Below are 16,255 nucleotides of genomic sequence, written 5' to 3' on the forward strand. Positions count from 1 at the left end.
CTTCAAGCACACTTTTTATGGCCTTTCTTTGGTATATGATCATATCTGTTCAATAACCCACAACATTAATACTAAATAGTAGTAGCCATGCAAATTACAATTTATCTACAAAACTATAACACTGAATAGATGAGTAAGATTGTTTATATTCACAGAATAAGCAGCCAAGGAATTGATCCTGTTTCAGTTCAACAAACATTTATCAAAGGTTGCTAGATGCCAGTAGCTATTCCAGGCACTTGTAATATTTCCAAGATGAATATATAAAAATTTCTGCCCTTGAGTGGCTTATAGTAGGGGAAAGCAACTGCAATTACTCTTCTCCTAAAGACTAAAAGCTAACTAATAATTAAATGTGATGTCCAAGTACAGGATACCACAGTAAGGTTATCTACACATAGGTTTCACCAAGCTCAAAAGATGGTTTTAAATACTGTAAAAAAAAAAAAAAAAAAAAAAGTCAGTTACTGAAGATATACATGATACCAGGACATGAGCTGTGTTTGTGGGTTTGATCACAGAAATCAGGAATTTAACTCACATACACTTACTTATAGATCCTTCAATACTTATAAACTGAAAGATTCAATGAATACTAACCAAACAGTAATTTTTACTCTAAATGCAACCAGAAGACTCAGAGAAACTTTTATCACACACCGGAATACAGGAGGGTTTCACCTTCATCCTACCCCTAGTACTACTACCATTAATTACCACAATTACCATTCATTATCAGCTCAACTGCCAACAATCCAATCCCAACCCTTTGCTACTCAGGCTCAGTTCCAATCACTGGGAGTTCTAGTTAACCCCCAAACTTAATTCTATGCCTTTATCTTTTCCTAGGTGTTTCCCAAAGAAAAAGTATAGGTCAGGGCATAAAACCGCTGAAAGAGATATTTTGAAATTCCTTCTTTAATATCTATGCTGACAATCAGATAACTGGCTTCTTGACTTTTAAAATGAAATGTGAAGTACTCATAAAACTATTAGCAAACTGTCAAGCAAACCTGCAAACTGGTAAGAAAAAGACCACCACCACCGACAACAACAAAAGGCAAAGGATAAGCACAAAAAGGAAATAAAAGAGCCAGTACACATATGACAAGATGCTCAGTCTACCTAGCAGTCAAAATATGTAAGATAATAATAATAACAGTAAAAATTACAATAATAATGGCAGCTAGAATTTATTGTGCTCTTTATGTTAAGAGTGAATATGCAATAAAGACTTACCTAATTCATTAATCAACCAATTACCAAATAGATAAGAAACTACCTGGGAAAACAGGGAAAGTTTCAAAGAGGAGGTGATATTTGATCTGGTCCTTCATGGATACAAATTCACTAGGCAAAGACTCGGGGGTAGGGGAAACACTCAAAGGTGGGGGAGCAGTTGAGGCAAAAGCATATACCAAAACACCAAAATACAAATCTTAGTCAGATTTTCTTCCCTGTGCCTTTAATTCTCAAAGAAACACCTGATCAAAAAACAGATAGCAATCGAACTGAAAATCCAGAATAGTTCATCCATGAGATTTCTTTCAAAGACAAGAATAATTCTACAAAAAGTGTGTTACTTAGGTGGTTTTCCAAGAGTCATTCCTCTTAAAACAAATCAAAAATCTAAAAGAAATTGCCAACTTAGAATTCTTTATCCAGCAAATGAATCGTTCAAAAATGAAGTGAGGGGCTTCCGTGGTGGCGCAGTGGTTGAGAGTCTGCCTGCCAATGCAGGGGACACGGGTTCGAACCCTGGTCTGGGAGGATCCCACATGCCGCGGAGCAACTGGGCCCGTGAGCCACAATTACTGAGCCTGCGCGTCTGGAGCCTGTGCTCCGCAACAAGAGAGGCCGCGATAGTGAGAGGCCCGCGCACCGCGATGAAGAGTGGCCCCCACTTGCCACAACTAGAGAAGGCCCTCGCACAGAAACGAAGACCCAACACAGCCATAAATTAATTAATTAATTAATTAATTTTAAAAAAAATGTTCAGCTTTAAAAAAAAGAAAAAAAAAAAAAATGAAGTGAGATAACATTTTCATACAAAAAAAAAAGAGAGAGATCTTAACACCATCATACCCTTATATAAGGAAACACTAAAGAACACTGTTCAGGCAACTGAGAAATGCAGAAAAGAGTAAAGAGCAATAAAAAGTATAAATATAAACACTGACCATATAAAATAATAATAAGAATGCCTCGTGCTGTTTAAAATGTATATAGAATTAAAAGAAACAACAAAGCATGTAACAAAAAACAAAAGAGCATATAAAGCCAAAAAAAAAAAGTTCCCATACTCTTAGAAAAAGATTGATTGTTCGTGACCATGAAAACAATTAACTACTGGAGTGAGTGTTAATAGATATGGACAACTGTTTCACTGGTCACATCTTTGAAAGCTAGCCAATCAGTAATAGCCACGCCTCTGAAATTCAAACAATCAAGATTATCACTCCATTGAACATTCCTATAAAATGATCAAATATTTACAATCTCCAGGTGTTTTTTAAGAAAAAAGAGGATGATACATATCCCCGTACACTGCCAACCTTCATAACAATGGTACTCTTTTTAAATAATACATAAATGAAGGAAAAGTAGCATACGTAGCACAGAATATTCTTGAGATTTAACAGGAGCTGTTATCAAGGCAACACCCAGAGATAATATACCCACAGCTCCTGAGCCATCTCGTGCAGCTCTGGGTTCTTCTTGTATCTGGGAATCAGACCCTTCCATGCCTCCCCAAGCCAAAGGGAAAAACCGTCAGTGAGAATAACGATTAGACTATTCCAAATGTATGATCCCCAAACGTGTTAGGTGGATTCTGTCTTCTAAAAAAGAATGCAAATGGGATAAAATCTTTCCTTTGATAACTGGTGAAGGAGATTCCTGAGGATAATGATCCCATCCATATCTAGCTTTTAGAACTGCAGTATACCTTCACGGTTTGTATTTATTAGCAACAAGAAATAAAGTACTTGGATCATATTCTTCCTCTGTGCTCAAAATGGTAACATTAGCATTTAAATAAAGAAAACAGATTTTCCATTTCACTCAGTTTTACTTCATATTCCTACTTGGTAATTTTAAATACCAAATACACTGAGTTCAGCCCTGGAACGGTTTTAAAACACTTCTCTAACTGGAGTATAATTATCTTCAATTAAAGCATTGTTCTGCCACTCAGGAGTCATCTGATTTACATAAATGTTAGTTAAGCACCATACAAATTCTAAAATATATAATTGGAATGTCACAAATCACTTAATCCATTTTGTCAAAACAGGGATTATTTTAACTTCTATCTCACTTCCTTTAAAAGAAATCCTATTTACTTTATTTTCTCTAACAGAAAAACAAAAAATTAGTAGCATAAACTTACAACGTGCTTCCCCAATCAAACTTTAAAATGATTCTGGTTAACCACGAATTGACTCAAGTAGTTAAGTATTTTTCTGAATGTATTTTACTGAAACATGTCTGACTACATGTAATAAAGACATATAGTCATTGGGATACTGTCTCATGGAATTGCAAATTATTTCTCTGATTTATTATTCTTAGTCATTCACAGATTTTAAAAAGGTCACTTTGTCCTCATAAATTATGAAAGGAAACTAGGTGCATTGCTAGCCTAAACAATTTTATAAACAGCTCTTTTACTGCGGGTTAAAACATAGCCATAAAAAGTTATTATTAAAAAACAAATTTCACAAAGCTGAATTTACCAGGAAAAAAAAAATTTATAATCTAGCTCTATTACTTTCAAACACCCTGACAACATTTGGGAAAATAAGACAAAAATTGTTTTTCAGTTATTTTTAAGATTCAGAAACATAAAACTTCAACTGTTTACCAATCATAGGTTATAATGCAAAAAACAAGATAAAGAAATACCATGAATATTATGAACTTTAAATAAAATTCTAGCCATAACTTACTGAACTCATGTTGATAAAGAACATGCACACTGATTCCAAATGAAGAAGAGGAGTGCCATGGTAGTTTCTCGGTGACCAACCAAAAATTATCCTAATAAATAAATTAAACCATCATATGACTCCTGTATTTGCCATATGACAAATGGCAAATTTGTGACTTTGACTGATTCTCACACCTCATACTAGATCCCTTTACACTTCAAAACCTTTTCTTTTCTCACACTAATATTTTTCTTGTAACAAAACACTACCTAGTCAGATTCTAAACTATGAATCTTTACAAATGAGATGAGCAAAACAATTTAAAAATACTTACTGTCTTGTTTCGTAATCTAATTATGTCCGAGACAGAGCCAGCTCCACAGTACTCCATAACAATCCAGAGGTCTGTGTTCTTAAAGTAACTGCCATAGTACTTTACAACATATGGGCTAAAGAAAAATATATAGACAATTAAACTCAGTTAATTCCCAAATAAAATTATTTCTTAATCCCAATTCAAAATATTTTCAACATTTCATAATGTTCCAATAAGTAAACTTAATGAGTAAACTATTATTGTACATGGAATTGTATCTATGTAGGGTTCACCAACTGTGTATAATTAGGCTTTAATTCATGGATGAAATTTTAACAGGATTACAAACCAGAGGAGGTCCAAATGTTTTGAGTGATTCCCAAGAAAATAAAGCTTTGTTTTGGCAAAGGACATACTCTTTAACATAAGGAACAAATGAAAATATTTTCCTTTAACTAAAGCATTTTAAATATAAATCTTCTAGGGACTTCCCTGGAGGCGCAGTGGTTAAGAATCCCCCTGCCAATGCAGGGGACATTGGTTCTAGCCCTGGTCTGGGAAGATCCCACATGCCGCAGAGCAACTAAGCCCGTGCGCCACAACTACTGAGCCTGCGCTCTACAGCCTGCGAGCCACGACTACTGAGCCCACGTACCACAACTACTGAATCCCACACGCCTAGAGCCTGTGCTCTGCAACAAGAGAAGCCACCGCAATGAGAAGCCCACACACTGCAACGAAGAGCAGCCCCCGCTCGCTACAACTAGAGAAAAGCCCGCGCGCATCAACGAAGACCCAACGCAGCCAAAAATAAATAAATAAATAAACTTATAAAAAATATATATATATATAAATCTTCTAAAGGATTTTGCATTCAGTCAAATATTAACACTCAACTTTACATTTCAATACTTTATATTTCAACGAGGCCAAAAAAATTTTTTTTTAAATTCTCTTGTATTTTGGCCTTTAAAATCCTGGAGAAAAATAATTATAATCTTTTTGCTTTAAATTCAGATAATTATAATTATTGACAATTTAAAATATTTCTGAGCTGAGGTTTCATGTGTTTCAGAGCAGAATAAACTATGTTGATAGCCGAGTTGTTTTTAGGAAAACTTAGAATGGGGCAAATGACCGTTACAATTGATATTTATTCAGGGTATGCTATAATACAGTGATGTGTAAAACACCTTGCTCAACTCAAAACAGAATATCCACACTCACAGAATACATAAAAAGATGAAAAATACAAGGAAGCATAAAGTAGTACACAGCTTAAATACTACAAGAGCTCACAGGTAGAAGTGACCATGGCAGAGTCAACCTAGAGAACTTCGCAGAATTGGTGGAATTTGAATTATGAAAAAAAGGTTAAAACTTCAAGATGTGGGTGTAGAAGAGAGATAAGAAGATTTGGAAAAGAGAAAGACCATGAGCAAAGGCAAGGGAAAAACCAAGAATGGCATGTTTAGGGAACAACTTGTTCAATAGATATTTCTATCTAGAAGCAGCTATCATGAAAAGTGGCATCAGTGTAAGATAAATAAGACATAGGAATCAAAAAAGCAAAAAAGAACAATGAAAAATGGAAAGTACTATAAAAGACCACATAAAGAGACTACCAAAAGAAGAGATTAAGAGAAGACGGTTGGGGAAAGACTTCTCAGTAAAGCCTTTGCAATCTTAACTAAGTCTTGAAGCCAAGGGTAGAGCAGATTGGTTAGAGCTTAAGGGCTTAAACTAAAACAGGTAGCTACAGGGCTAGAATTCAATCCTGTTTTATCCCTACTGCTCCTCTTGCACAGACTTGCTTTGGTCTCCTTGTCATAGTTTTCTCCCCCATTCTAATCTATGCTCCATATAGCTGACAAGTAACTTTCCTTTAAAACAAAAGTAAAGTAGGCTAATCATATTGCTCTCCTGATTAAAAAAAAGAAAAAAAGCTCCAATGGCTCTCCATTACCAAAGGAAAAAAAGACAGAACTGCTTCATATCACATACATGACCTTTCAAAGTCTACCTCTCTACCCACATCTCTCGTTACTCCCCATCTCACACCTTAAATTTGCAGACAACACTCAACTTTGCTAGGTGTTGGGAATGGAAAGTATTATTAAGAGTTCATAAATATTCACTAAACCATTTAAAAGTGTTTGTTTACAAATGAATCTAATCTATAGAGCCAAAACTTCAACTTACGGGAAACATAAAAAAGCTTTCTTTACGTACACTTCTTTGGGTTATGAGTGCCTGTGTAGAAACCTTTATAGGAAGTACTGCTCTTACACCTGGCTGTGCATCAGAATCACCTGTGGCCCAGACCCCACACCTTGGAGTTTCTAACTCAGCAGATGTTTTAAAACCTTTATAGGTGACTTTGATATACACCCACAGCTAAGATTCACTCCAGAAGATAGATGACATATCCTTCAGAAAACTTCTTTAAATATTAATTTTCTTATTCAAAATTTTCAAAGGTGTTAAATTAGCAATGAGTTGAAGGTTATGTTCACTGAAAAGCACAAAGAAAACACGTATTTTATCTTGCAATCTACACTAAGTAATCAGCAATTCTAAGGGTAGGACTGACAGCTCCTATGAAAATTAGAGATTCTAATCTGGGCAGCTACATAAAAGGGCAGCTCTAGCTCTCTTTAGTGGGTGAGTCAAGGCAACACCTTTGGGGAAAGGTAAAATTCTCTTCAAAAAATATTTTGTGGCCCATTCTAATACACAATCAAGTAAACGGAACAAAGACCAACAATTCTATATCATTAAAAATGGCCTCGGGCTTCCCTGGTGGCGCAGTGGTTGAGAATCTGCCTGCTAATGCAGGGGACACGGGTTCGAGCCCTGGTCTGGGAAGATCCCACATGCCGCAGAGCAACTAGGCCCATGAGCCACAACTACTGAGCCTGCGCGTCTGGAGCCCGTGCTCTGCAACAAGAGAGGCCACGATAGAGAGACCCGCGCACCGCGATGAAGAGTGGCCCCCGCTTGCCGCAACTAGAGAAAGCCCTAGCACAGAAACGAAGACCCAACATAGCAATCAATCAATCAATAAATAAATATTTTTTTTTTAAAAATGGCCTCAATAACTTTAACCTAGAGAAACACTTAAGCAGATAGACCTAAACAGCCATGTTAAGGACACACACCCGAATACAGTTTCTATCAATCACTCAACATTCATTCAGTGACCCTCTACTCAAGCCAAGCATTAGACCAGACAAACCAGACAGACACAATTCTGACTCTCCTCTAGCACATACCAGCAAGAGGTACACAGGTATTAGAGAAGTAAATCCACAAGTAAATAAAATTACTAACTGTGGTAAGAAAAGAAGGAGGAGTGCTATGAGATAAACTGGCTGAGACTTTATTTTGCATTCATCATTTCTGCAAATAAAACTGTTCCTAGTTCATATGGAAGAATGGAATAGCACACATATTCCATGGTAGCCCCTGACTTGGGAAGCACTGGTATATATGAAAAAACTTTGAAAGTAGACATGGGTGAGCTTTAACAACAAAATATCCCCCCACCATTGGTGGCTGTGGATTACAAATTACATTTGGAAAAGAAAGAAATGCTTAAACCCCAAAGTTTATACGTAATAATGGCCTACTACTGGTCATCCCCTGGTATCTTCTGCATCAATACTTTAAAGCACTTATAACATCTTATAATTGCTTTGTCATTGACTTTTCTCTGCCTCCCCTAGAAGAAAAGAAGCTCCATGAGGATAGGTGCCAATCTGCCTTGCTCTCCATTTTATCCTCAGTACCTCCCTCCTTGTATGCACAAACAACAGGAATGAATAAGTAAACAAATTAACAGTCACAGAAAAATTAACAGAAGGGACCTAATTCAGGCCTCCCCAAAGGAATAACATTTAAGCTAGAGTCAAAGGTCGGCTAGAAGTTAACCAGTTATAAAGAGCATTCAGGTACCAAGAACTGTCTGTACAAAGGCCCTGAGGAGAGAAAGAGCAAATCATTTTCAAGGGATCAGTATGCCTAGAATAAAGTGAGTGAAAAATTAGTAGAACGCAATGTAGCTGCAGATGGAGGCAGGAGCTGATAACGAAGGGCCTCAAAAACAAGGTAAGGATATTGGGCTTCAACAGATATTCAAGAGAAGAATTTTAAGCAGAGGAATGACATGATCTAATTTATACTTTTAAGATTCCTCTGGCTACTGCTTCAAAGCTGGATTGTAGGAAAGCAAATATGGACACGGGTAGACCAGTTAGAAGGTTCTGTTGGCCTGTGCATGCAAGAGATTGTATTAAGTGTATCTTTTTATTTTCTATATTTGTGCTGCTTTGACATCTGGGACCTACTGACAAAGTCTCCACTGTTCCTCTCTCAGGGTTAGCTAATTACCAGAGATAGCATCTGTGAGCGTACCCTTCACATGCAAACAAGCCAATAGGGAGTTTCATGCTCTCAACTACCTCCAGGGCCACCATTTCCCAGCCCTAATCACCCCAGGGCCGTATACCAGACAAACAGGGACAGCCCCAGATCACAGAGAAATTATTCAATCTAGCCAATCCTAAACCTGTTTACTCAATTTCACCCATTCCTTCCCACAGAAACCACAATAAAGGCTCTTGCCCACATTTCCCCCACTCCCTCTGCCTCCTAACTGACCCTGGTGCTTCCCTGTATGGGTCCCCCTCTCTCACCCACACCCTTCTCAGATCTGGAAGTATAACAATCTATCTCCTGATATGCTGGTCTCATTATACCTGAATAATAATAAAACCTACATTTTAAAAAGCAGATCGTGGCTTGGAGTAGAAAACAAATTCAAGAGATATTTTCAAGGTACACTCAACACAATTTGATTATGATATAGACTGACAAGTTAGAAGACAGTAGGCAAGTTTTCTACTGTGTTTTATCCACTGTGTCTCCCTTCAACTGCACGCTGAATATAAACTTAAGACTGGCAAATTAAAGATTACAATTTAAAGCCAACACTTTGAAAAATTACAAACACAGAAACAAATAAGCAGAGAGTTCAAGACCTGGGACTTCTAAGCCAGTCTGTTTCCACTGACACAGACGTCGTTCATCCATAATTCATTCCTGTATCATATAAAAGTAATCAACAAACATTCACTGAACAACATACATAGCCTAGTGGCAGATGCTAGGGAGAAAAATTCGTAGACTTTAGCGACAAAGAAGAAAAGGCAGTCCAGACAATGGGGAACCCATGAAGGAGTTTATGCAAGAAAATAATACAATCAAATAGCCTTTAAGGAGGATTATCCAGTGCAGGATTGTCAGGGGCCAAAGGTGATAGTGTTCATACTAGCGGGCAAGTTAGCTAACCGTACAATTATTTAGATACACTAACATCTATTTTTTTAACCACACATTGATTATTAAAGGCTGGAGAGGAAGCAGGGAGAGCTTGCTTCAAAACACTAGCTCAGTGTTACTTATAATTTTAAGCAACACGAAGTTTTAGTTCAGCCATAAGGCCTAGGAATCTTGACTAAGCCACCATATGGACTTACAGGACATAGGAGAATCCAGCAATTCTATGTATTCTTGGCACGGTTAAATAGTTAAATATGACTCTGGAAATTCCAGTGGGTGGAGGGACATGGAAGATGCAAGTCAAATTACAGCATACACCAGGAAGCAAAGGTGAAACACGATGCCTCGACAACTGGGGCAAAACTCATGAGGCACAGTCTACTCCCTTCCCCCGTGCCATTCCCCTACCTTTCATTCTCCTGTCCCATTCATTCCCTTTCCCCTATTTAACACCTTCAACCCAATAAAACTACTTCCTCTCTTTTTTCTTTTTTTTCTTTTTTGGCTTCCTCTCATCTCATGCCTAATGTATCATACCCTTGCCATTCCTCTGTCTCCATTTCATATCCTCCCTAAACCCTTATTCTAACGGTCTTCCTCTAGTATCACAACTCAAAATAGTAGTATAAAAAGAGAAGTGAGGAAAAAACAGAGAAACCAGAGGGAAAAAAATAGAAAAAGCACTACAAACTTCCTTATGTATTTGCACCATATTATATAGACACTACTGTGGTACAAGTTATTTGGACTGAATCATTGTTTAAGCTTCTTATAGAGATTCAAATGTTAATTTTTCCTGTCTAAAAGTTAATTAACATTTTTATGTTAACTTGAATTTCATCTTAATTGAAGAAAATAGTGTATTGCTAAAGGTATCTTTTAATAGACTTTGATTTTTCATGGCAGGTTTGGGTTCATAGCAAAACTGAGTGAAAGGTACAGAGCTTTCTCATATGCCCCCTGCGCCCACACGTGCACAGCCTGCCCATTGTCCACATCCCCCCACCAGACTGGGATGTTTGTTACAAGTGATGGATCTACACTGACACAACACCGTCACCCAATCCATACTTTACATTAGGATCCACTCTTGGTGTTGTACATTCTTTGGGTTTCAACTGTATACACCATTATAGTATCATACAGAGTAATTTCACTGCTCTACCTATTCATCCCCCCCACCCTCCTAACCCCAGGCAACCACTGATCTTTTTATTGTCTCTATAGTTTTGCCTTTTCCAGGATGTCATATGGTTGAAATCATACAGTATATGCAGCCTTTCCAGATCGTCCTCTTTCACTAGTAATATCCGTTTAAGTTTCCTCTATGTATTTTCATAGCTTGATAGCTCATTTCTTTTTAGTGCTGAATAATATTCCATTGTCTGGATGTACCACAGTTTATGCATCCACCTACTGAAGGACATCTTGGCTGGTTCTAAGGTTTTGGTAATTACGAATAAAGCTGATACAAACATCCATGTGCAGGTATTTGTGTGGACATAAGTTTTTAACTCCTTTGGGTAAATATCAAGGAGCCAGACTGCTGGATCATATGGTTAAAAGTATGTTTAGTTTTGGAAGAAAACTGTCAAAAACTGACTTCTACACTGGCAGTATTATTATGCATTCCCACCAGCAATGAATGGAAGTTCCTGTTGCTCCACATCCTCACCAGCATTTGGTGTTGTCAGTGTTCCAGATTTTGGGCATTCTAATAGGTGTGTAGTGGTATCTCATTGTTTTAACTTGCATTTCTCTGATGGCATATGATGTGAAGCATCTTTTCATATGCTTATTTGCCATCTGTATATCTTCTCTCGTGAGGTGTCTGTTAAGGTTTTTGGCCCATTTTTTAATTGGGTTATTTGTATTCTTGTTGAGTTTTTTAAATTCTTTGTATATTTTGGATAACACTCCTTTATCAGATAAGTCTTTTGCAAATATTTTCTAAGGTGTATTTTCTAATGTTGCCATTATAAGCATGTGATAATTAAAATACTAAAGAAATGGCTATTTTTCATTACATACGTTTCATTAACTTCCTTCTACCATCTTAATAGTGTTCTAAACTTAATAGGGGTAATCCAGTGTTTTCACAAAGGCAACATGAATATTCTCCTATGAAAACTGAATTGTTTCCAATATAAATCTAAATCACAGCAATTTATTTCTTGGCCCACCCAAAAACGAATACATATAGATGAACTGATAAAACTGCCACAGTTAATCACAAATCCTTCAGTATGGTGAGTTTCAATTTTATTTATTTATTTTTTTCATCAGGAACAGTGTTCAAATGGAATCTCACCCAGAAACATCAGCAAACAGAACACATGGGACAGGAGCTGCTCTGGTAGAAAGAAGTCTCTGAGCAAGCAAGCTAGAAATGCGCTATTCCTACCACATGGACCGCCTCTCCTCTTTGCCTAGTAAATCTAAGTCATCCTTTAGAACTCAGCTTGGGTATGATCTGCCTGAGGAAGCTTTCCCTGAATCCCCAATGGTGAGGCGTTACAAACATCTTCCAACCCATACAGTTCCCCATATTTACCCCATCAGAGCTCTTATCACACTATACTGAAACAGCCTGTCCATTCATCTGTCTTGTGCATCTGACTGAAAGTCCTTCCAAAGTCTGGCTCATTCACTGTTATATCTCTTATGCGCAGCACGTAAGGGCTACCGTCAGAGGAGTAAGTACTCAGTATATTAGTCAAATAAATTTTTTTACATAATATATATATTGAATTTATATTATATATATATATATAAATATATAAATAAAATAAATTAGGTGAATAATTGTGTGCCCTGATGCATGTATTAACAACATATTTTTCTTGGTTTAGATATGAGAAATTCTTTCTCTAGAGTGTCAGTACTAGGAATGTAGAAGCTGTGTCAGTTGTGGTTCCCTTATATCCACATGACCTGGCACATAGTATTCAAAAGTACTGCTGACCAGCTCTTGCCTCCATCTCCAGCACTGCCTTGAGAATGAGTACTTTACTTTGAACTGTTGGAATCATTGTATAGACATTGCTTTCTTCAGCACTGGCCCTGGAGTCAGCAAATGTGGGTCCTCACAGTATCCTAGTCATTAACTAGCTATGATCTAGGACAATTCATGTAAAATCTCTAGGTCTCATTTTCTGTACGCATAAGGTAGTTCTTAATTATGCTTTAGCACCAGAAGTCTTTTCTCAAATAAAATTTTAGAATGAGCTCCAACATAGAAAAAAAGATAAAAGCAAGGGCTAAGTTTCTCACTCTGCTCAATTCTTCACTGTTTGTGGAAAATACCCCTAGATGCACCTCCTTAGAGCAGAGTACATTTGAAAAACTCTAACTAAAGTACACCTACAGTTGGGACTTCCCTGGTGGTCCAGTGGTTAACAGTCCATGCTTCCACTGCAGGGGGGCACAGGTTCGATCCCTGGTCAGGGAAGATCCCACATGCCGCGGGGTGCGGCCAAAAAGTAAAAAATAAATTAAAAAGTTTAAAAAAAATAAAGTACACCTACAGAGGTCTAGTCTAGCACCAACATTCTATGATTTAAACATTCAACAAATACTTACTGAATGCCTACTCTGTGCCAAGCACTGGACTAGACACAGAAGATTCAACAATAAACAATGCAGATGGGTCCCCTCAAATATTTACGCCAAAATGCAGTATTGAACACGTTCAGTACTCACTAAAACGAACAAAAAAAATTAAAACACCCTCTCGTCTCTTTTTGGAGTGCAGAAAGCAAGACAATTTGCCAAATGCCCAAACAGCTGCATAGACTTAAGAAAATATATCAATTTCAGAAATACAAATTTCATTCTCTCTAACCAAAATTCCACCGTTTTATGTGGGAATTTTTCAATTTGTACTGTTTTCTTCCAAATCATTTTTATGCCAGTTCTCATTAACACATCTGCATTAACACAAGTAAGTAGTAGCTAAACATGTAATGCTTGTTCCTGCCATTTCCCAGTTTTTCACTCACCTTATCTTTTAGCACTTTTAGGATCTTTTAACCAACCAATTTTGTTTTTTGATCCTTCACTATTTCATAAGTTCAGTATGCATATAAAAGTGAAATCTAGAAGACAGGATCCATTTTTTTATCAATATTTGTTTTACCATTTCTTTCAACAAATATTTGAGAAGCACTATGTACAAGGCAATTCTGCTACAAAGTGGTACAAAATTTCTAGAATTTATGCACATTTTCTACCCCTTTAATTCACTACTTTTCTTTCCCCTTAGTAGTTTCAAGTACATAACAAGAACAACAATCAGATTTCCCTAGGGTCCCCTCAACCAACAATGCTCTTTCACATACTCCTTATCCATACCATATCTATTCACATTCATTCAACAAAAAGTACAGTGCTAGGCATTGTGATGTATGCTAAGAAATATGATTCCTTCTCTCAGGGAGTGAAGAAAGGACAAAGATAGTGAAGACATTTCAGAAGGAGACTCTACAAGAATTAGTGTCATCAGAGGTATCAGAAAAAGAAACAGATGAATTCTCAGTTCTGTTGTTGAAAGACTAAGTACATGATGATGCTATTAACAAAACAGGAATTTGAAAGGCTTGTCTGCAACAATTAAAACTTTGGTTTTAGAAATGTTACACGTTAAGTTGCTTCTGGATATTCCAGTTGAGTCATCCAGGCAGGAATTAGTAATACTTGTCAATACTTGAGTAGCCACTATGTGGCAGGATCCAAGGGCACTGAGTAAGTCATAATCCCAACCTCAAAGAATGTAAGAGCCAGGTGACAGAGAATACCAGTAAACAGGTGCTTAAAAGAGAAACTCAGGTAAGAGAGAAGCCTGGAAGCATAAGCACTGGCCAGATCAGGAAGGCCCTTGTATGCCCTCCTCAGGAGACAGGATCTAGCTAAGCAATGGGGAGCCACTTAAGGGTCTTAAACGGAGAATGGCTTGATTAGGTTTGCATTTTAGAAAGAACACTCTAGCTTCAGGGAAAAAAATGGGTTGGAGCAGGCAAAAATGAAAGACAAAGTGAACATACAGGAAGCTGTTGCAGAAACCTGAGCAAGAGCTGATGGGTACCAAGATGCACAAAGGTTAGGAGATGTATAGTGGGTAATATCTGAGACATCGTGCCCTTCCTAGAGCACACTCAACTAAAATCTCTAAAGCACAACATTAGTACCTGAACTATTTTTAACCATTATAATAAAATAATAATAGCAACATGCAAACATTAAGCACCTGGGGCTTCCCTGGTGGCGCAGTGGTTGAGAAACTGCCTGCCAATGCAGGGGACACGGGTTCGAGCCCTGGTCTGGGAAGGTCCCACGTGCCGCGGAGCAACTGGGCCCGTGAGCCGCAACTGCTGAGCCTGCGCGTCTGGAGCCTGTGCTCCGCAACGAGAGAGGCCGCGACAGTGAGAGGCCCGCGCACCGCGATGAAGAGTGCCCCCGCTTGCCGCAACTAGAGAAAGCCCTCGCGCAGAAACGAAGACCCAACACAGCCAAAAAATTAACTAATTAATTAATTTTTTAAAAAAACTCAATGGTTTAACTGAAATGTAAAAAAAAAAAAAAAAAAAATTAAGCACCTGAAGAGCCCAGCACTACACTATGGTCAATCTTTCCTTATCTACATCAAACTATGCGAACCACATTCTTATCAAGTTACCAAATTAATAGAGGTCTGGGAAAACTCTGCAATTATATATTTTGACCTGGGAGCTGAGGAATGTATTTTTTTCTATAACCACTTGAATTTCCAGTTATATGGCCTTCATGGAAAATATGTAATATAATCTAAATACACAGCACACAATAAAGAAGAGTAAAACTGAACAGACCCAAGCAACAAAGTTCCTCTAGGACTATCGGTCACTTCATTAACCAAAGAGCTTACAATATATGTATCTTATATACTGTTGGAAAAGGAACTTTTCCATAGATCTCTTACTAATAGGGCCCTGATTTGATTAGGGATGACAATGTGTCCAGACTCCCCTAAGTTCGCCAGCTCTAAGTCACCGTGTGACTCAATCTGATGAATAAAATATAAGCTGAGGGTTTCTGGGAAAGCCCTTACCCACTTCTTCTCTTCTTCCTCCTGTCTGGAATGTAGACAAAATGCTGGAGCTGGAGCAGCTCTCTTGCAACCATGAGATAATAAGCATGAGAACAAAGACCACATGCTAAGGATGGCACAGTATAAGAAAAAGCCTATCACAGTTGTTACTTCATTGCTGCTATATTAACCTTATCTCTAGACCTTTTATAAAGGGAGAATAATAAATCTCTCTTTGATTAAGTAACTATAGGCCTAACACAGCCCTAATTTACACACTCTGCATCCCTTATAAAGGCCAGGCTACTTACTAGGGTATATAAGATACTTCATGATCAGCTCCATTTACCTATCCAAACTCATTTCATATCACTCTGTCTCTTACTTTCCACTGCAGTAATTCTAAACCTTGTCAGAACAGCGCATAACAGTGAGCTGTTTTTCACCTTTCTACCTTTAATTCTCTTTGCAGTCTCTCATCCCTCTATTTCCTCACCAAATTTACTCTTCCTCTGCATTCCAGACTTCCTGACTCCTGGCTGAGGTAGGTGCCCTGCCTCCTTGTTCTCACATCTCCTCATGTACCAGTCACTATAATGA

The 16,255-nt window shown here is 37.6% G+C and overlaps 1 protein-coding gene across 1 annotated transcript in view; it reads right to left on the reverse strand.

Annotated features, from left to right (window-relative positions):
- The window catches only part of STK3 (serine/threonine kinase 3), a 307,261-nt gene that overhangs the window by 238,589 nt on the left and 52,417 nt on the right, over window positions 1-16,255 (reverse strand). Inside the window, exon 4 of the mRNA XM_068525949.1 lies at window positions 4,267-4,381. Within this exon, the coding sequence (XP_068382050.1) occupies window positions 4,267-4,381 (115 nt within the window). The remainder of the gene's footprint in view (window positions 1-4,266; window positions 4,382-16,255) is intronic.

Source organism: Eschrichtius robustus, chromosome 17 (genome assembly GCF_028021215.1).
Source record: "Eschrichtius robustus isolate mEscRob2 chromosome 17, mEscRob2.pri, whole genome shotgun sequence".
NCBI lineage: Eukaryota > Metazoa > Chordata > Mammalia > Artiodactyla > Eschrichtiidae > Eschrichtius > Eschrichtius robustus.